This window comes from Brassica napus, chromosome A4 (assembly GCF_020379485.1).
Source record: "Brassica napus cultivar Da-Ae chromosome A4, Da-Ae, whole genome shotgun sequence".
In the NCBI taxonomy this organism is placed as follows: domain Eukaryota; kingdom Viridiplantae; phylum Streptophyta; class Magnoliopsida; order Brassicales; family Brassicaceae; genus Brassica; species Brassica napus.
The window spans coordinates 1,971,939-1,993,335 of record NC_063437.1 but is presented as its reverse complement, the minus strand read 5'-3'; the positions used below and the strand labels follow the sequence as shown (position 1 = coordinate 1,993,335).

General features: G+C 33.0%; 2 protein-coding genes and 1 pseudogene across 2 annotated transcripts; all 3 read right to left on the bottom strand.

The window, feature by feature from the left end:
- Positions 1 to 5,002: 5,002 nt before the first annotated feature.
- Positions 5,003 to 8,561, bottom strand: LOC106447865 (glucan endo-1,3-beta-glucosidase-like). The gene is made up of 2 exons (XM_013889820.3): positions 6,389 to 8,561; positions 5,003 to 6,308 (listed from the first exon to the last, which is right to left on the bottom strand). The coding sequence occupies exons 1-2, from the start codon at positions 6,477 to 6,479 to the stop codon at positions 5,428 to 5,430; spliced, it is 972 nt and encodes a 323-aa protein (XP_013745274.3). The 5' UTR covers positions 6,480 to 8,561; the 3' UTR covers positions 5,003 to 5,427.
- Positions 8,562 to 8,732: 171 nt separating this feature from the next.
- Positions 8,733 to 15,109, bottom strand: LOC125608078 (annotated as a pseudogene).
- Positions 15,110 to 17,493: 2,384 nt separating this feature from the next.
- LOC111215315 (glucan endo-1,3-beta-glucosidase-like) lies at positions 17,494 to 19,138 on the bottom strand. Its single transcript, XM_048777922.1, has one exon. It carries the CDS (start codon positions 18,840 to 18,842, stop codon positions 17,874 to 17,876), a length of 969 nt encoding a protein of 322 aa, XP_048633879.1. The 5' UTR covers positions 18,843 to 19,138; the 3' UTR covers positions 17,494 to 17,873.
- Positions 19,139 to 21,397: the final 2,259 nt, after the last annotated feature.

Genomic DNA, 21,397 nt, shown 5'->3' with positions numbered 1-21,397 from the left:
CTTTAGTATATAAGGGATATATATATATATATATATAGATTCTTTTTTTGTTATGAAAATATTAATGAATATTCTTATACATGTGTGAAATATACATTATGTTCTCAATATCAAGTCGTAGGCTCGTAGCTACCTCATAGCAGTCTAGAAAATCAGTACAAAAGATGATGAAATACAAACAAAAAAATTTAAAATAGTTTAAAACTCAGACCACAAGTTAAGATTGAGTTTGGTACTAAAGATTGCAACCATAAAGGGACATGTGACATGTCTTACTTAGAACAGTATAGGCATTGTGTAGTTATCCTTGTTAATAGCCAGAGAACTTTCTTCTTGGTGTCGATTTCAGTTTTGGACGACAAAAATAGACGCCGTGTTGATGATGGCTTTGCTTAGGCTTGTGTCATGTCTAAATGTTTCAGCTAAATATTTAAAAGTGTTTGTTTGCTGTGAACGAACAACTTCATATATATATTATTGAAGAACTTTAAACAACTTCCATTAATATTATTGAAACATCTGAAGTAAAAACAATGGTTAAGGCTCATTAGTCCTTATTATTACAACAAATTCACACATTTTTAATACACTTAAAAAACCCTCAAATAGACAAATACCAGATACTAGCCCTTGCTTCTTCAAGAAGTCTCTCCAAGGAGATTAGTTGAAATTAACACCATATTTAAGCTGTCTACTAGTAGGAAGAAACAGCCCAAAGTACCTCTCAGTCTCATCATTCGGCTTCTCATTCTCATCGAACATGGCGAATATGTAAGTCTCTATAGCTTTCCCTGGCCTTCTCAGAGATCCACGCTTCACATGTTGTTGTTGGATAAGCTTGAAGATATCTTAGGTTACAAGTTTCCTATTTGAGTTATGTTTATCTAAAAGAAATTAGGAAATATTGAAAGTATTGTTTTGAGTAGGATTAGGATCTAGTTGGTCTTATATATAGAGATGCATATGTGTTTTCACTACTCACGATTTGTGTGTGAAGTGATCTTGTGATTTGAGCTTTGAGTGTTTAATAAGAGAAGGACTTCTTATTAAGGTTTGTTTGTGATTCAATATTTGGTATCAGAGCCAGACATATTCACAAATTTTTCGACTCCGATCAACGACGAACGCATATTAAAACTATTACCATGAGTGATATCAAGGACGAACATGAGATGAATGGCGCAGAAACTAGACCTTCCTCTATACGATTTCCTATGCTAAACTCTACAAATTATACAGTTTGGGCAATGCGTATGAGGATTGCTCTCAAGGTGAACAAAGTGTGGGAAGCCATCGACCCGGGAAACAAAACTGAAGAAAAAAATAACATGGCCATTGCCTTGCTGTTTCAATCCATCCCTGAAGCTTTAACGCTTCAGATTGGAGATCACGACACGACAAAAGCTGTGTGGGAGGCAATTAAGGCAAGACATGTCGGTGCAGATAGAGTGCGAGAAGCAAGGCTCCAAACCTTGATGGCAGAATTTGACAGACTTAAGATGAAGGATGAAGATACAATCGATGCCTTCGTGGGCAAGTTATCCGAGATATCTTCAAAAACTGCGTCTTTAGGAGAAACCATCGAAGAATCAAAGCTTGTGAAGAAATTTTTAAAGAGCTTACCAAGGAAAAAGTACATACACATTGTTGCTTCCCTTGAACAAGTTCTTAATCTAAACGAAACAAGCTTCGAAGATATTGTTGGTCGTTTAAAAGCATACGAAGAAAGAGTATCTGAAGAAGAAAGTCAGGCAGACGACCAAGAAAAATTAATGTATGTGAATGCAGAATCACAGCAAGGTAGCTATAACAGCTACGGTGGCCGTGGTGCAAGAGGACGTGGGGGTCGCTCTAACTGGCGTGGAAGAGGTCGAGGTCGTGGAAGTTTTTATACGCAACGAGACGCTTACAAACAGAGCAACGGACAGAACCAGGGACAAGAAAGAGATCTATCTCATATCACTTGCTTTAGTTGTGATAAACGTGGCCACTATGCAAGCGACTGTCCCGATAAGTTGCTTAAACTACAAGAAACCGCTGAAAACAAGACTAATAATACAGAAGAAGCCGGCGAACTAATGATGCATGAAGTTGTCTATCTTAATGAAAAGAAGGTAAATCCAAGCATCTTCGAAACTGAACTTGATATGAGAAACATGTGGTACCTTGACAATGGAGCTAGCAACCATATGAGTGGAAATCGTTCCTTCTTTGTGAATCTAGATGAGACAATCACAGGAAAGGTAAGATTTGGTGACGATTCTAGAATCGATATACAAGGAAAAGGAGCTATTCAATTCATCTTCAAAGGAGGCGAGAAGAGAGTACTGCACGATGTATACTTCATACCGGGACTAAAAAGCAATATTGTTAGTCTAGGACAGGCCACTGAAGCTGGCTGTGAAGTAAACATGAAAGGTGACACTCTGATGTTGTACGACAGATTCGGTGGACTAATGGTGAAAACAACTAGAACTAAGAATAGACTGTACAAAGTGAAGTTAGAGGTCCATGGAGGAGCTGAATGTTTGAAGATAGTCATGACCGAGTCAAATAGGTGGCATGCCCGGCTCGGCCATGTCAACACAGAAACGATGAAGACAATGATCAGAAACAAATTGGTCGATGGAGTCCCAAACATCGAAGTAGAGAAAGAGACATGTACGGCATGTTTACTTGGAAAGCAAGTAAGACAACCTTTTCCGAAAACAACTACTTTCCGAGCATCACATCCTCTTGACCTCATCCACGGAGACCTATGTGGACCTATCACGCCATCAACGCCATCAGGAAAGAAATATGTTTTTGTTCTAATCGACGATCAGACTCGTTACATGTGGACAATCTTATTGTCAGATAAAAGAGAAGCATTTGATAAATTCAAAAGCTTCAAGGCGGTAGCAGAACAAGAAACAAAAAGAGAGCTAAGGATGTTCAGAGCAGACCGTGGTGGTGAGTTTATGTCACGAGAATTTCAAGAATATTGCAACAAGAATGGAATCCAACGACATATGACAGCACCATATTCTCCTCAACAGAACGGGGTTGTAGAGAGACGGAACAGAACACTCTTTGAGATGACTAGAAGCATTCTAAAACATATGAACGTACCAAACAATATGTGGGGAGAAGCAGTGAGACATGCTACCTATCTGATAAATAGGATCACAACAAAAGCCCTGCAAGGAATGACGCCATATGAAGCCTTACGAAGTAAGAAGCCAAATCTCTCTCATATTCGTGTGTTTGGCTGTGTCTGTCATGCTCGAACCGATACAGTGGGGCGAAGAAAACTTGATGATAGGTCGAGAAGATTAGTTCATCTGGGAACTGAACCTGGTTCGAAAGCATACCGTCTGTTCGATCCGGCCAGCAAGAGAGTTGTAGTAAGCCGTGATGTCGTTTTCGAAGAAAACCGAGAATGGAACTGGAACAAACCAACTACAAGTACTCTTGAAAGCGACACGTTCCTGGTTGGTTACAATCCAGTAAAAGAAGGAGCAGGAGTAAGAGCTTCTGACGATAATAACGTTGATCAAAACGTTAACCAAACTAACGAGGAAGATGAGCTAAGCGATGAAGGAGATGATAACGTCGACGACTCTCAAAACGGAGAACCTGAACTACGAAGATCATCCAGAGCCGTTAGTAAACCAGCATATCTCGATGATTACATCCTTGTTGCAGAGCTAGAGTGCGAACGACTCCTTATGATAGTAAATGACGAACCATGGGATTTTGAAGAAGCCAAAACAATGAAAGTATGGCTTGATGCATGTAGAGAAGAAATCTTTTCTATTGAGAAGAATGACACTTGGGAGCTTGTAGATATTCCTTTAGGAGTTAAACCTATCGGTTTAAAATGGGTCTTTAAGATAAAAAGAAACGCAGATGAAACAATTAGCAAATATAAAGCTCGGTTAGTAGCAAAAGGCTATGTTCAACGACATGGTGTCGACTACGACGAAGTGTTCGCTCCTGTAGCTCGCATTGAGACTATTCGATTGATCATAGCCTTAGCAGCATGTGAAGGATGGGAAATTCACCACTTAGATGTGAAGACAGCATTCTTACACGGAGAACTTAAAGAGGAAGTGTATGTATTACAGCCAGAGGGTTTTCAAGTCGCAGGAAAACAAAACAAAGTCTACAAACTAAAGAAGGCTCTCTATGGCTTAAAGCAAGCACCCAGGACTTGGAACACGAAACTAAATAAAATTCTCTTGGAACTAAAGTTTCAACGATGCTCGAAGGAGCCTTCTTTATACAGAAAGAGAGAAAAGAATGAAGTTCTTATTGTAGCAGTGTACGTGGATGATCTACTGGTGACAGGTACGTCACAACGGTCCATTATCGAGTTCAAACACAAGATGTCTATGAAGTTTGAGATGAGCGACCTTGGGAAGCTAACCTATTATTTGGGAATTGAGGTGCATCAATATGGTGAAGGCATTATACTAAAACAAGAAAGGTATGCTCTGAAAATTTTAGAAGAAACCGGCATGAGCATGTGCAATCCTACGCACATACCAATGGATATGAATGTAAAATTATCAAAATCCTCTGAAGAAAGAAGCGTAAATGAAACAGAGTATAGAAGGAGCATAGGGTGTCTACGGTACTTACTTCATACCCGGCCAGATTTGTCTTTCGCGGTTGGGGTGTTGAGTAGATACATGCAAGAGCCCAAGGAGTCTCATGGTGCTGCACTAAAACAGGTTCTACGATACTTACGGGGAACTACCGCACTCGGACTTGTGTTTACTCGGACAAGAAAGCATGAGTTATTAGGTTTCAGTGACAGTTCTCACAACGTAGATGACGATGATGGAAAAAGCACTACAGGACATGTGTTTTACCTAGATCAAAGTCCAATATCATGGTGTTCACAGAAACAAGAGATCGTCGCGTTGTCATCATGCGAGGCAGAGTTTATGGCTGCAACCGAAGCAGCTAAACAAGCGATATGGCTTCAAGACTTGTTAGGAGAAGTGGTCGGGAAGTCAAGCAAGAAGGTAACAATACGAGTGGATAATAAATAAGCCATTGCACTGACGAAAAATCCGGTTTTCCATGGGCGAAGCAAACATATACATCGAAGGTTTCACTTTATACATGAGTGTGTTGAGAATGAGCAAGTAGATTATGTTCCGGGAAATGAGCAAAGAGCAGATATCTTGACAAAATCACTTGGCCGAGTTAAGTTCTTGGAGATGAGAAGACTTGTCGGAGTTCGAAATGTAAGTGAAGATGAATTCAAGCTTAAGGGGGAGAATGTTGGATAAGCTTGAAGATATCTTAGGTTACAAGTTTCCTATTTGAGTTATGTTTATCTAAAAGAAATTAGGAAATATTGAAAGTATTGTTTTGAGTAGGATTAGGATCTAGTTGGTCTTATATATAGAGATGCATATGTGTTTTCACTACTCACGATTTGTGTGTGAAGTGATCTTGTGATTTGAGCTTTGAGTGTTTAATAAGAGAAGGACTTCTTATTAAGGTTTGTTTGTGATTCAATAGTTGTATCAAATTGTTAATATAAGCCTCCGCATTCCCCACGCTTGCCCCGGGCCCTCCCTGCGTGGGCCAACCGCTCTCCGACACCACGACTTCCAACGATCCCCCGCCCAATTTCTCCAATGCCGCGTAAACTGAGTCGAGATTGGCGTCGAAGAGGTTTTGGTAATGGTGCTGGTTGTTGGGGTCATTGAATTCATTATTGCTCGGTTTAAATAGAGCGAACTCTAGAGAGACGTCGCCGTTCTTGTAGCCGAAGTAAGTGTAGATATTCACGAGCAGAGGAGATCGCTTGCTTACCAAGAAACCTATCACCGGTTGGAGAAAGTTCCTATACTCGTCGCTGAATCTTCCGCGCGACGGAGGATACGTGTCCGTGAAGGCTCCCATGTATGTAGTCGTGGAGACCGGGATACTAAGGCCTGCTTCGGAAAGCGCTTTATCAATGTTTTGCATAGCCTGGAAGAGAACCGTCCCAGCCCCACCTGGGCCCCTGGGCATCACCTCGTTTCCGACCGAGATGTACTTGAAACTGACATCGTTGTACTTCTGGACGTTGTCTCGGACCCATGTGCTGGCCTCCGTTTTGCTATCTGCGATACGTTGTAAGTCGCCATTGGGAACGTCGAGGATGAGCTCGATGCTGGAGCCACGGAGAGCGTCGAGAGCGTTAGGGTTGGGACCGTACATCCGCATTGGCCGGATGTTGTACTGCTTGTACATAGCCACAGCTTCCGAATTACTTGGTAGGTTATTTCCATACTCCCCGTAGCATACTCCGATTTGTCCAGCTATTAATAAAATTGTCATTCAATAAAATATAATCAATAAAGGTTAATGGATGCTACATAAGCTTAAAAGATGACTAAACCTGTGGTGTCGAAGAAGGACGCCATTAGAAGGCTGAGAAGTAACATCAACATTGGTGATAATGCTAACATCCTAACCTCAGACATTTTCATGAAATAATAAAGAAGACGTTATAATGTGGTTTTCTTTGTGTTATACTTTGAGTTTTTTTTTTTTTTGACTAAAGGCTTTCTGTTATACTTGAGTTTTTTGATATGTTTGAATCGTACCATTTTGCGCCTATTTATAATGCGAGCCCGGGGGTTCATGTCAGTCAATGCATGTAAACCATTAACAAATACAATCACATATAAAGTCTACGATTATGAGTTCTCCACACAAGTAGCTTTCAATAGCTAGGTCAATATACCCAGAGATTGAAGAGTCAAATGAGATGGCATGAATCGGTTTTTTTAAAATACTCAAATTAAGTGGTTGTGTTTTTCTAGTAATAGGTTGGATCATGGTATTATGGTATTATGAGCCGTCGTTAATCATACGTCAATCTCGTGTGAGCTAATATTAACTGTTCCTTTACGTTATTAATTATAGATTTTCGACCACTAAAGATTAGACTATTCTTGGAGCTGGCCATCACTGACACCTTCATACACGCACGAAGACACTAAAGTCTTACATACTAAATAATAAAAACTAAACTACGGCATTTCCCTATGAAAATTTGGTGAAGTCCCTTTTCACAAAAAAAAAAAACTTTGGTGAAGTAAAGATCCACAAGAACGAATAAAACCATTGATTTTCTGTCTCACAAAATAAGTGTTAGGTTCTAAATGTCTTGAGTTCATATCCAAATTCTCAAAAGATTCAACTAATGTTATATAACATCTTTACAGAAACATACAGTTAAAAATATTAGGGACTGGTGATAAAATGGAAAATGTTGCCTAAAACTGGTGATAAATTTATCAGTACACCGAAAAAGTATTCCTATTCATTCGCGAACTTGTAACCGTATCTGATTCCAGAATTCTCGGATCGATTAAATATATAATTATAATTAAAAAAATGTGTTCATAAATTAGTGTCGGTCCAGAGTTCAACAGCGCCTAAATAAATCGAAAAATAATGGCCCTTAGTTGTAACAAAAAAAAAATTATCACAACTTTAACGTACTATAGAAACTCAATTCGTTTGTTACAAAAAACAGAAACTTAATGTGTTGTCAAAAAATAATGTAGATAAACATAATTAACAAGAGTGTCATGAAGTTCTTAATTTTACCCATTCATCTTAGGTATAATTATTTAATCACTGTCAGAACTTTTATCAGATAATTAAAAAGTCATTAATTTGAAATTTTACCAATCAGTCTTGTGTTTTGTTCTTTGTATTTTAAGTTCCATTTGATTGATTTATATTTTTACTACATTTTTAAAAAAATCTTTTAAACAGAAATAAATATATCTTTATGAAAGACGAGCTCGAGAGAACATATAAAACATAAGGCATCAACTACTAATTCACTTAAAGCCAAGTTCCTTAAATGTTTTTATTAAACCCTTGAGTTTCAAATTTTTTCAACTATATGAAAGAGCATTAGGAGTTTAGGACACAATAATTCCAGGTCAATTCAGAAAAAATTATCAAATGCAGAAAAACTTAGTAAGAAAAAAAAGTAGAGAAGTAGGGAATTTTTTTTATTAATGTGCTATTTTATGGATTTATATTAATTATGACAAATATATTATCCATATTGTAAAATACAAATTATTTTAAAGTTAAGTTTGAAGATTTTGTTTTGGAGAAGAACATCTTAAGATTTTAAATATAGAGTTTTACAAATTTCAAAATAAAGAGTCTTTTTGACGACGCGCTAATTCAGAATTGTCTTATACTAGGTGATTCTCCCATACTCATTCATGAATATAAATAGTTATAAAATAATTAATTATATAATTGGTAAATATTTCCTTTCATTTTCACTTGTTTATAAAAAAATATTTTATAATTTATATGAATGAAAAATAAATTAAAATTGTATTAAGTATGGTTATGTTCCCATCTTAATTAGATACTAGATTTTGACCCGCGCACCCGCGCGGATGTATTTTTCAAAAATATTTTGCTACTTGTTTTTTATGTTAATATTAGTGCTTGAAAAAAAAACAAAATCTGAAGAACGAAACCGATCTTGATCTGAAAGTGTAATACCAAACCCGAACCAAAATTGATAGCAAAATATTTTAAAAAATATGTTAATATTTAATCTGCGCGCTTGCGCGGATGTATATTTTGAAAAATATGTTGATATTTGTTTTTCATGTAATTATTAGGGTTTGGCAAAATGAATCCGAGGAACAGAACCGATACCGATCCGAAAATATAGTACCAAACCCGAACATAAATTGATTAAATATTCAAATTATTCAAAGTTTTGTTATTTAGAGATCCAAATCTGATCTGAACCGAAGTATTCGGATACCCGAATTTATCTAAAAATATATTTATATACTTATATATATTAATTATTTTTAGATTTAACGTATATAAAACATCAAGAATGATACTTTTAAATTGGTTTAAATACTTGAAAATATATATAGATAGTCAAAAGTAAATATCTGAAATAGTTAAGGTATACTCAAATCACCACAAATACTTAAAATAATTATTGATTTTGTATCCAAAAATTTTAAATCAAGCCAATTGATATGTTAAGCTTAGGTATTCTGACATATGTTATTTAAATTTATAGGAAATATATTATTTTATTTATAGATTTTGATAAATTTAAAATATATAATGATTTAAAACTTTAAAAATAATTTAAATGGATCCAAACTCGAACCAAACCCGCAAAGGTCTGAATCACACTCAAACCAAAATCTAGAAACATCCTAATAGGATTGAAATCTTTGACCCCGGAAATCCGAAACGCAAATCGATCAGAACCAAACTCGTATGGGTAACCGAAAGCCCATCCCTAGTCATTATTATGTATCGTATATTGTCATCATATAATTAATCGTATTTTATATGTACCATCATATAAATAATTACATATATTATATTTTTAAAACTTAATATGAAATATAAAAACCATAATTTGAGTTGGTATTTCAAATTGGACTTTGTATTGTATTTTTCTTATATATATGTTGACAACATTTTTTATAATGGTTATTGAAAAATAGTTTAGTAAAAATTCATTTTTGAATATATGTATATTTTTCAATCAATTTATGATATAAATCAATTTTGAATTATTATTTTGATTTGAAATATGTATATAAAGTTTAAATTTTGTTTTATGGTTAATTTAGAGAAAAAAGTTTTAGGCAATTAGATTGACTCATTTTAAAACTGGCTCAAATAGATAGTTTCTTATAATATGATGGACTTTCAATTTTTCTTAATAACATAAGCCCATTACTTTTTTGCTTAATAATACTATCCTTATTTTCAAACAAAAGTAATGGTTATTGAAAAATAGTTTAGTAAAAATTTATTTTTGAATATATGTATATTTTTCAATTAATTTATGATATAAATCAATTTTAAATTATTATTTTGATTTGAAATATGTATATAAAGTTTAAATTTTGTTTTATGGTTAGTTTAAAAAAAAAGTTTAAATGATTTGACTCATTTTAAAACTGACCCAAATAGATAGTTTCTTATAATATGATGGACTTTCAATTTTTCTTAATAACATAAGCCCATTGCTTTTTTGCTTAATACTACTATCTTCATTTCCAAACAAAAGTAATATTTTTTTTAAAAGACTACAATCCATGTTACCAAACACTCTTATTTTTTAAACTCATATACATGTTTCCAAACAATCTCATTTTGTACTTCAGTTTTAATAAGATAGATGTGATTTCAAGTATAATATTTTGGATTAGTTCAAATATTCATTTTGTGTTTTGAGTTGCATCTTTTTTTAATTGAAAAACGTTTTTTTTAATTAATTTAAAATTATCTTATTATTTTCTTAACTTCAGGTAATTCAGTTCATCCTCTTATATTTGTAAATTTATTTTGTAAAACTTGTATAGTTTGATATATATATTGGTTTTTGAAGACAAAATAAGAAACAAAATATTTAATAAGAGTTGCATTAATAAACATAAGTTGTAATAGTTTGAAAATTCATGTACATATATGAATATCTATAAAATAACTTAATCATAATAATTGGTTGATTTGATTGCTAATAATTTAATTTTTAGATATTCAAAGCTTACGTTTTTAATATCAGAATGAGAAATAAAAAAAATCATCGGCAACTATGAGGTAATTAATAAAATATAGTCAATTCTTTTATGAGCAACATATTTGCATATATGTCTTGTGGCATATCTTACAGCATTACTTGCATGACTTTTGCATCAATTTTAGTATTTCAAACGAACATATTTGGTATTATGTTAAATGCACAAGATGTTTGACCAAGATTATTCTCTAATTAATTAAACTCATAAAAAATTGAGAAGAATAAGTATACATACATAGCTGCCATACACATGAAACTACCACAATAAAAAAATAAAATAAAAAAACAACAACGATAAAAAAAGTAATATCAAATTTAGCATTTTAAAGTTTTACATATTTTTCAGTTTTATGACACCAAATTAATTTTTTAACTTGATTTATAACTTTGTGACAATTTTTTTTTTATTTGTAACTAGAAACATTTATTTTCCTTCATTTGAGTAGCGGTCTAAGACAACTCATTTATGTTTCTTACTTAGTCATTTTCTTGCTGGTTGGTACAAATAAATTCTCTGCAACATGAAGAATCATTAAACGGTTCCTCTGTTTAATCTCTGTCTTCACAAATCACACATATATTTTGTTTTGATATCTAATGGCATCATCGTTTTAGTTCATTTACAAAGATAGTTTGAATCCTTAAACGAGACCAAGGCGAGAAAAAATCTCGAAAATATCAGTATAATCAAATATAATCAAATATTTTGTAGCATTTTTTTTTGTTTTGCAGCCAATGAGTGAATCAAAACCATGTGTCTTGGAATATTTATCATTGCATAAACTTATATATAGTATGTATGTGTAGTCACTAATAATATGCTAGTTTGATAATGTATATAGTATTTATCTTGTTGTCATCGTTATCGATCTAGGCACTAGCTTGCATGTCGAAATAAATTATGTTGACATCTATTATCTAAAATTCTCCGAACACTGTATCCTTCCCTAGACACACCCAATACACGGTCTATGATTAAATGCGAATGGCGAATCATTGCACAAGCTGGTAATTTGTGGACTATAGAGTTGTATCCTTGCGTTACTACTAGTTTCTGACATCATCAATGTTCACCATAATGCTCGTTAGTTAATTAGCCGATAAATTCCGAAAAATCTAAATTATTTTTTATATGAAACATTCTAGATTTCATTGATGATCTGTGTTTCTGTAATGGATGAATTTAACATTTGATACTTACAAAAAGTTACAATATTGTAGAAAATATATAATGTATTGGCAAATAAATAAATAAAGGGAATGGATAGCCCAAGTGTTGAAGCGAATACTACACATATATAACGGAGCCAAAAAGGGCCTTTTGTGTGACACTAACAGCAAATCAGATTTAACAATATATTATTCACTAATTTGATATCAAAATCGAACAATATATAAGTCTCGATAGCTCTCTCTGGCCTCCTTGGAGATCCCGTCTTCACAATTTGTATCAAACTGTTCACATAAGCTCTTGCGTTGTCCACACTCGCAGCGGTTCCTCCGATGTTGGTCAAGTGCTCTCAGACACCACGATCTTCACTGCTCCGCCACTTAATTCCTCCAATGCCGCGTAGATAGTATCCAGGAGTGCGACGAAGAGGTTTCTATATATGTTTGACCGTCATTGACTACATTCTTATACGAAGTTAACAGAGCGTACTCCAAACTGACGTCTCTCATGTTGTTAGCGTAGATGAAGTAAGTGTCGATATTCACTAGCAGAGGAGATTTCTTGCTCACCAAGAATTCTATCACCGTGGCAATAAAGATCCGCAAAATTAGGTGTGAACGATCCGCTCGAGGGCGGAAACGCACTAAGGCTTCTCGTGTCTATTGCTGTGGAGACCTTGATCCCGAGGTCTGATGCAGCTCTCTCGATGTTTTGCATTGCGGGGAGGAGAAACATCGCGTTTGGGTCCGAGGGTTGCACCTCGTTCCCTACCGATATGTAGCGGAATCTGACACCCTTTGTGTAGTTGCGGACGTTGTTACGGATCCATGTGTCGGCTTCCGATTGGTTGGAGGCGATACGCTGGAGATCCGAGTTGGGAAGATCGAGTAGAAGCTCGAAGTTGGAGCCATTTACGCTGCCGGTAAATCGCAGCCACATCTGCGGGACGTGGCAGGTTGTTTCCAATTTTCCCGTAGCACACTCCGATTTGCGCAGCTTCATTTCCAGGATAAGATCGGCAATAAACAAAAAAATACATTTAATCAAATTATGAAAATAAATAGATTATTTAAGATGATATCATCAATAGGTTAAGAAAGAGAACTGGACCTACCGTGTCAAAGAAGGAAGCCGGTAGGAAGCTGAGAATAAGCAGTAACAGTGGTATGGAGGCTAAGCAACTCGATCGATGATGAGACATCTTCAAGAAATAACAATGAAAAGATGATGTTAAGATAAGCCGATTTTGTTTTATTCCATAATAAAGAGTAAATGGGTGAAGTCAACTAAATGCATGCTTTGAAAAGTTTGAAAGTGTGAACTTTTCTATATATGTAGCAGTAGCCATGACTGGCCAAATTATTTTGGACCCTACGGCAAAATATTTTTAGTCTTTTAAGTTTGATGTTTGGGTCAATTAGCCAAATAGCTAAAATTTGAAGTGAAATTAAGAGAATGACATTGATTTTGACGTAATTGGGTAAGTAACATTTACGGTCCATTTGATCCGGTAATACCCTTGGTTGGTGCAAGTAACCGGTGAAAGATAAAAAGTTAGATGACGTAAACAAATTGAGGTATGGCTAATATTTAAATCACATCTGAGTGAATATAAAGAACCATGTCACATATTTATGACCACATACATATGTTTCGGTGTTCTATTCCACATCACCGAAATAAAATAGATTTCTAACCTCACTCACATACTCTAATACTAAACATTATCCTAACTCTAACCCCTATATACTAAATATTATCCAAATCCCACCCCAACCCCTTAATACTAAACCCTAAACCTTAATCAATAAACCCTAAACTCAAATACATAACTCTAAACCCAAATATAAATTCTAAACCCAAATAGAATGAAACAAAATAAATAACATGGTATATATTGATAAAACTATGAAATGTCTATAATTTCGTAGAAGAAGTTGATGTTGATCCCAACTATACCTCCTCATCTTCTAAATACTATAACCCTAAACCATATTCACTAAACTCTAAACTCAAATATAAACCATAAACCCGAATAGAATGGAACAAAAAAAAATAGCATGGTATATATTGGTGAAATTATGAAATATCTATGATTTCATGGAAAAAGTTAATGTGACCCAACTGTATCCCCTCACCTTCTAAATACTAAACCCTAAACCATATTCACTAAACTCTAAACCCAAATTTAAACCTTAAACCCAAATATAATGAAACAAAATAAATATCATGATATATATTGGTAAAATAATGAAATGTCTATGATTTCAAGGAAGAGGTTACTGTTGATCCCAACCATATCTTCTCACCTTCTAAATACTAAACCATATTCACTAAACCCTAAAATCAAATATAAACCATAAACCCAAATAGAATAGAAAAAAATAAATAGCATAGTATGTATTGGTGAAATAATAAAATATTTATGATTTCATAGAAGAAGTTAATGCCGACCCTAACCATATCCTCTCACCTTCTAATACTAAACCCTAAACCATATTCACTAAACCCTAAACCCAAATATAAATCCTAAACCCAAATAGAATGGAACAAAATAAATAGCATGATACATATTGGTGAAATAATGAAATGTCTATGATTTTATGGAAGAAGTTAATGATGACCCCAACCATATCCTCTCACATTCTAAATATTAAACCCTAAACCATTTTCACTAAATCCTAAACCCAAATATAAACCCTAATCCCAAATATCAAAGTCTAAAAAATTACATATATTATGTAAAATTATATTATATTATGTAATATTAAACTAGTATAATATTTACTTGTTCAAAAACTATATTTCTAAACAAAATAAAACACTCTTTAGTAATCATCAAATGAAATGGAACATAATAAAATAGAACATTAGCATAATATATCGCATTACACAATAGGAATAGAAAAAACATAATACATATTATTTTACATTTTCTGTTCTATATGCGAATAGAATATAACAAAATATACAAAACTGTTCATCTTCTCCGATCAATTTAGGTCATTCACAGAGACAAAATATAAGTTTATCTGACGACATCAATGGAGACAGTACATATAACCGCATCAGAGAGACGGATTTTGTTGTTGATACAGTAAATAGAAGAGAAGAACATACGGTGGTGGCGATGAAATAATCGATCGTGATGATGGTGCCGTTTGTAAGATGGAGGTGATCACCACTGCACAAATCTTGTCGGCAAGGATCAGAGCAAATTGGGATGTGGAGACAATCAGAGGTGAAACTATTCAAATAGATATGAATCTAAAAGGGACACTACATATTTTTGGAAAACAATAATTATTAATTTCATTTTTTTCTAGCAGGTTTCTCCAGTTTCAAGCAGGGACAATACAGCAATATTATATAAAAGACAAGTAGAACAGTGAAAAATTAGGGCAACTAGCTACTCAATAAATTATGTTTTTTTTAGCGTCATCTGACCTAATTTCCCTTGATGTTTTTAATATATTTTTGCGTTTTCATAAATAAAAATTTATTCCTTTTTGTATAGTTTTCTCTTGGTAGAAAATATTCTGTTATGGAACCAAAATAACATATGCTGTACATATATATGTACATATATGAAAAAGGCATATACATACATACATTGAGCTGGACCGTCGCACTCCATGTCTCCCTACGAAGCGGTCCTGGATGTAGCTTTCAATAGGGCCTAACCAGCTTGACAAAAAAAAAAATCTTACTGTTAAATGGAACGCATCATCCATCTTCTCAAAGTCAAATACTCAATCTCAAATTTTATAAGTTTTTTTTTTAAGAACACAATAAGGGGAATCAAATTGCTAATCAGAAGAATTTTGAATCCGTAATCTTCTAGATAAAATGTGGTAATAAATTATGTTAAACATGTTTGATCAAAAAAAAATATGTTAAACATAAAAAACAAGTACAGTGAAACCTCTATAAATTAATAATGTTGTGACTACACCAAAACTATTTATTAATTTATACAAATATTAATTTATCGATATACTAATTGAACCAAAAATTAATTTGAAATTATAAAATTATATTATTTTATAGAGATTTTTAGTGTATATTAACTTATAAAATACTAATTTAAAGAGGTTATACCGTAGACATAAAGTATTTAACTTTCTCTGAATAATAGATCTTTCCCTACACACCCACTGCATATAACCTAAGAATAAATGCGCTGATGACTTGCATTTTGGAATCATGGTAAAAGCCGGCAATCACACATCTATTGCAGACCATTGAATTTATCCAAACGTCGTAAGACAAACTAGCCATCATCAATTATGGTAAGATAGGTTTTGTTACTAATAGTTCTTGAAATCACCAATGGCACTTTAGTTATGTCTCCTTAGACAATAATTTCCGAAAGTTCTGAAGTTTTTCTATAGAGGAAACATTATAGCCATCATCAATTATGTGTATTTCTGTAATGGTTAAACTAGAGATTGATCCGCGCACCAACACATATATTGGTTCTTACATCTCTTTATACATTGATATTTGTTTTTCATAATTAGTACTATATATTTTAAATTCGTCGTAATATAACTAATTGTATTCAAAAAACTTGAACCGAATCGAGTAATATGATTATTTTTGGTATATATATCCGAACTCGTTTCAGATACATTTGCTATTTAGATATTTTTAGGTTCCTATACATCATAACCGAATTCATCCAAATTCAAAAGGACCCAACTCAAAACCCATACATAAATTTATAATATTCAAGCGAGGACTAATTTCAAAACAAAAATAATAATATCCGAAAAGAACAATCTGTACCTAAATAGATAGCCAATATTCATACATAATTGATTTTATAATCTAATAAAAATACTCTTTTTATGTGTTTGGCTAAATTAAGTGAAATAGAAAGAACTTTTTATTTAGTAAAATAATTATTTGGAGTAAAAAATTAAGTGACAATAAATGTAATACATTTTTAATATTTTGATTTAATTTATTATTTATTCACAAAAATATGTCTTTGATATATGTTTTTGGCTACGTAACTTTTCACCGATCGAAACTATTTTTTTCTAAAAAATTAGTAAAACAAACTAAACCGAACATTTAATAATATGCAAAACCCAGTTATTTTACATTTTTGATTTTATAATTGGCACAAAGTTAATGTTGATTAACTAATAAATAAAAACATGCAATATTATTATTATGGTAATATAATTAATGATGTGATGTATTGTTATGGTAATATAACTAGTGAAATTGTTAAACTAAGTTAAATATATAAAGAAAATTATTGTAATTATATTAATGAAATTAGTAAAAAGATACTATACTTCTTTTGTATATCGTTATCCATGTTTCCAAATAATTCTCATTTATACTGTTATCTATGTTTTCAAACAATACCAAAAAAATATAATAATATAGATTTAACATTTGATACTCAGAAAAGTACAATACTGTAAATAATATAATGAATTGGCAAATAAAAATGTAGTGGATACTGGATAACCAAGCGTTTAAGGGAACACTCCTATACATATATAATTAATAACCTCATCGTATTAATGAATATTCCTTTTTGTTATGAAAATATTAATGAATATTCTTATACATGCATGTGTGAAATATAGATTATGTTCTTAATATCAAGTCATAGGCTCGTAGCTACCATATAGCAGTCAAGAAAATCAGTGCAAATTAAAAGATGATGAAAAACAAAATTTTAAAAATCGTTTAAAACTCAGACCATGATTGAGTTTGGTACTAAAGATTGCAACCATGAAGGGACATGTGACTTGTCTTACTTAGAACAGTATAAGCATTGTGTAGTTATCCTAGTTAATAGCCGAAGAATTTTCTTCTTGGTGTCGATTTCAGTTTTGGACGACAGAAATAGAGGCAGTGTTGATGAACGAACAACATATATATATTGAAGAATTGTAAACAACTCTCATTACATTACTGAAACAGATTAAGTAAAAACAACGGTTAAGGCTCATTAGTCCTTATTATTACAACAAGTTCACACATTTTTAACACTCAAATAGACAAATACCAGTTACGGCATCACTGCTTTACTAGCCCTTGCTTCTTCAAGAAGTCTCTCCAGGGAGATTAGTTGAAATTAACACTATATTTAAGCTGTTTAGTAGTAGGAAGAAACAGCCCAAAGTACCTCTCAGTCTCATCATTCGGCTTCTGATTCTCATCGAACATGGCGAATATGTAAGTCTCTATAGCCTTCCCTGGCCTTCTCGGAGATCCATTCTTCACATGTTGTATCAAATTATTAATATAATCCTTCGCATTCTCCAAACTTGCCCCGAGCCCTCCCTGCGTGGGCCAACCGCTCTCCGACACCACGACTTCCAACGATCCCCCGCCCAGTTTATCCAATGCCGCGTAAACTGAGTCGAGATTGGCGTCAAAGAGGTTTTTGTAATCGAGCTGGTTGTTGTCGTCCTTGAATTCATTACTGCTCGGTTTGAACAGAGAGAATTCTAGAGACACGTCGCCGTTCTTGAAGCCGAAGTAAGTGTAGATATTCACGAGCAAAGGATATCGCTTGCTGACCAAGAAACCTATCACCGGTTTGAGAAAGTTCAAATACTCATCACTGAATCTTCCGCGCGACGGAGGATACGTGTCCATGAAGGCTCCCATATATGTTGTCGTGGAGACCGGGATACTGAGGCCTGCTTCGGAAAGCGCTTTATCAATGTTCTGGATCGCCTGGATGAGAGTCGTCCCCTTCCCAGCAGTGTCCGCTGGTTTCACCTCGTTTCCTACCGAGATGTACTTGAATCTGACATCGTTGTACTTTTGGACGTTGTCTCGGACCCATGTGTTGGCACTCGCTTGGCTATTTGCGATACCTTCTAGTTCGCCATTGGGAACGTCGAGGATGAACTCGATGTTGGAGCCACGGAGAGCTTCGAGAGCTTCCGTCTTGGGAGCGTACATCCGCATTCGCTGGATGTCGTACTGCTTGTACATAGCCACAACGTCCGATGGATTTGGTAGGTTATTTCCCAACTGCCCAAAGCATACTCCAATTTGTCCAGCTAGTAATAAAATTGTCATTAAGTAAAATATAATCAACGGGGTTATAGAAGATGATTAATTAATGGATGCTACATAAGCTTAAAAGATGACTAAACCTGTGGTGTCGAAGTATGAAGCCATTATAAGGCTGCGAAGAAACATCAACGTTGGTGCCCTAACCCCAGACATTTTCATGAAACAATAAAGAAGACGTTATAATATGTTTTTTTCTATTATACTTTGAGTTTATTTTTTATGTTTGAATCGTGTACCATTTTGCGCCTATTTATAGTCCGAGTCAGGGGGTTCAAGTCAGACAATGCATGTAATACCATTAAAAAATACAATCACATATAAAGTCTACGATTATGAGATGGCATGATTCGTTTTTTTTTTAATACTTAAATTTAAGTGGTTGTGTTTTTCTAGTAATAGGTTTGATCATGGTATTATGGTATTATGAGCCGTTAATCATACGTCAATCTCGTGTGAGCTAATATTAACTGTTCTACGTTATTAATTATAGATTTTAGACAACTAAGGTTAGTTGATAAAAAAAAAAGGACCACTAAGGTTAGACTATTCTTGGAGCCATCACTGGTACCTTCATACACATTAGACACCAAAGTCTTACAATCCATACTTTATACTAAATAATAAAAATATTTCCCTATGAAAGTTTGGTAAAATACTTTTTCAAAAAAAAAAAAAAGTTTGGTGAAGTAAAGATCCACAAGAACGAATAAATCCCATTGATTTTCTGTCTCACAATAAGTGTTAGTTTCTAAATGTCTTGATTTTTTAACCAAATTCTAAAAAAAGATTCAACTAATGTTATATAACATTTTTACACAAACATATAGTTAAAAATATTAGGAACTGGTGATAAAATGGAAAATTTTGCCTAAAATAGCGATTAATTTATCATAACACCGATAATGTATTCATATTTACAAGGCACAAATTACATTTACGTATTTTTTTTTTTTTTTTTAACGGCTTTTAACATATTTGTTAAAAGGAGGTTACATTTACGTTAAAAAGTTTTAGTGGCCCAAATAAATCTGTTACCATCAATTTTTTACCTAATCATTTTTTGGATGAAGGCTAACATCTATCATTATAAGTGAACATGCTTCATGTATTTTAATTAAACCGTAGATTTTACGGGCAAATGTTTCCTTCATGCGGTTTATGACACATGGCATATTCTTACATATATCTCTTATATACTAAAACACAAGTCACCTTACTTATCAATTTATGACACATGACATATTTTTACAAAAATAAAACAAAAAAAATTATTGGAAACCATAGCACTCCATCTCTAAATGTTATACGACTTCAAACAATTGTATTCCTTTTTTTCCTCCAGATATATTATCCCAAGTTTAAAAGTTTTTGGTTCCATATTTTGAAGTATTTTTCTCCTAGATAATTTTGTATCTATTAAATGATTCTTTATTTGTTTTTTGACTCTTTCTTTTTCATTTTCAAATATTCATCATTTTTTCGATATATTTGGCTGTAACAACAAAAACTATACAACTTGATAAGTATTCTTCATTTACATTGAGTTATCTCTTATTCTATAACAAATACTCTCTGATATTGTTTTGAATATTTCAGATTGAAGATAACACTTGAATCAAAGCTTACATCTTCAAAATTAAAATGAGAAATAAAAAATCATCCGTAACTGTGGGGTAATTAATACAGTATAGTCAGTTCTTTTATCAGCAATATATTTACATATAGATTTTGTGGCTTATCTTACAGAATTACTGGCATGAATATTTCATCGATTTTTGTATTTTAAATGAACATACTTGGTATTATTTTAGATGCAAAAGATGTTTGACAAAAGTTATACTTTATTTAATTAAACCCATAAGAAATTGAGAAGACTAAAGTGTTCATCCATACCTTCCATACACATAAAATCACCACAATAATAATTTAATATCAAGTTTAAATTGTTTTAAAATTTACATATTTTCAGTTTTATGACACCAAATTAATGATTTAACTTAATTTATTACTAGAAACATTTATTTTCTCTCATTTTGGTAACGGACTAAACAACTCCCTTTTAAACCTATATTTTATTTATGTGAAAAACAAGCGCATGTGTGGATGATATTCCTTAAAAAATATCATTGTTAAAAAAAATATCTCTTATATACTAAAAGACAAGTCACATAACCTATCAAATTATGATACATGAAATATTTTTACAAAAATAAAAAATAATTGAAAAACCATGCCACTCGATCTCTAACTTTTCTAAAACTTCAAATAACTGAATTTCTAAATTTTCTCAAGATATATTATCCCACATTTATTTTTTTTGGTTCACGATTTTGAACTCTTTTTTCTCCTATATAATTTTGTATCTATTCATTTATTCTTTATTTTTTCAAATCTTTCTTTTATTGTCAAATATTTATATATTTGGGTGTAACAACAAAAAAAAATATAAATTAATAATTTTCTTCATATATATTTAGTTTTCTCTTATCTATAATAAATACTCACTGATTATGTTTTGAATATTTTAAATTGAAGATAACACTTGAATCAGAGCTTAT

Bases quoted from the DNA above. Each gene is read 5' to 3' on its own strand.
- LOC106447865 (XM_013889820.3), bottom strand. From the start codon at position 6,479: ATGAAAATGTCTGAGGTTAGGATGTTAGCATTATCACCAATGTTGATG. The intron at 6,309-6,388 runs GTTTAGTCATCT...TTTTATTAATAG, and splicing joins GTCCTTCTTCGACACCACAG to CTGGACAAATCGGAGTATGC.
- LOC111215315 (XM_048777922.1), bottom strand. From the start codon at position 18,842: ATGACAATTTTATTACTAGCTGGACAAATTGGAGTATGCTTTGGGCAG.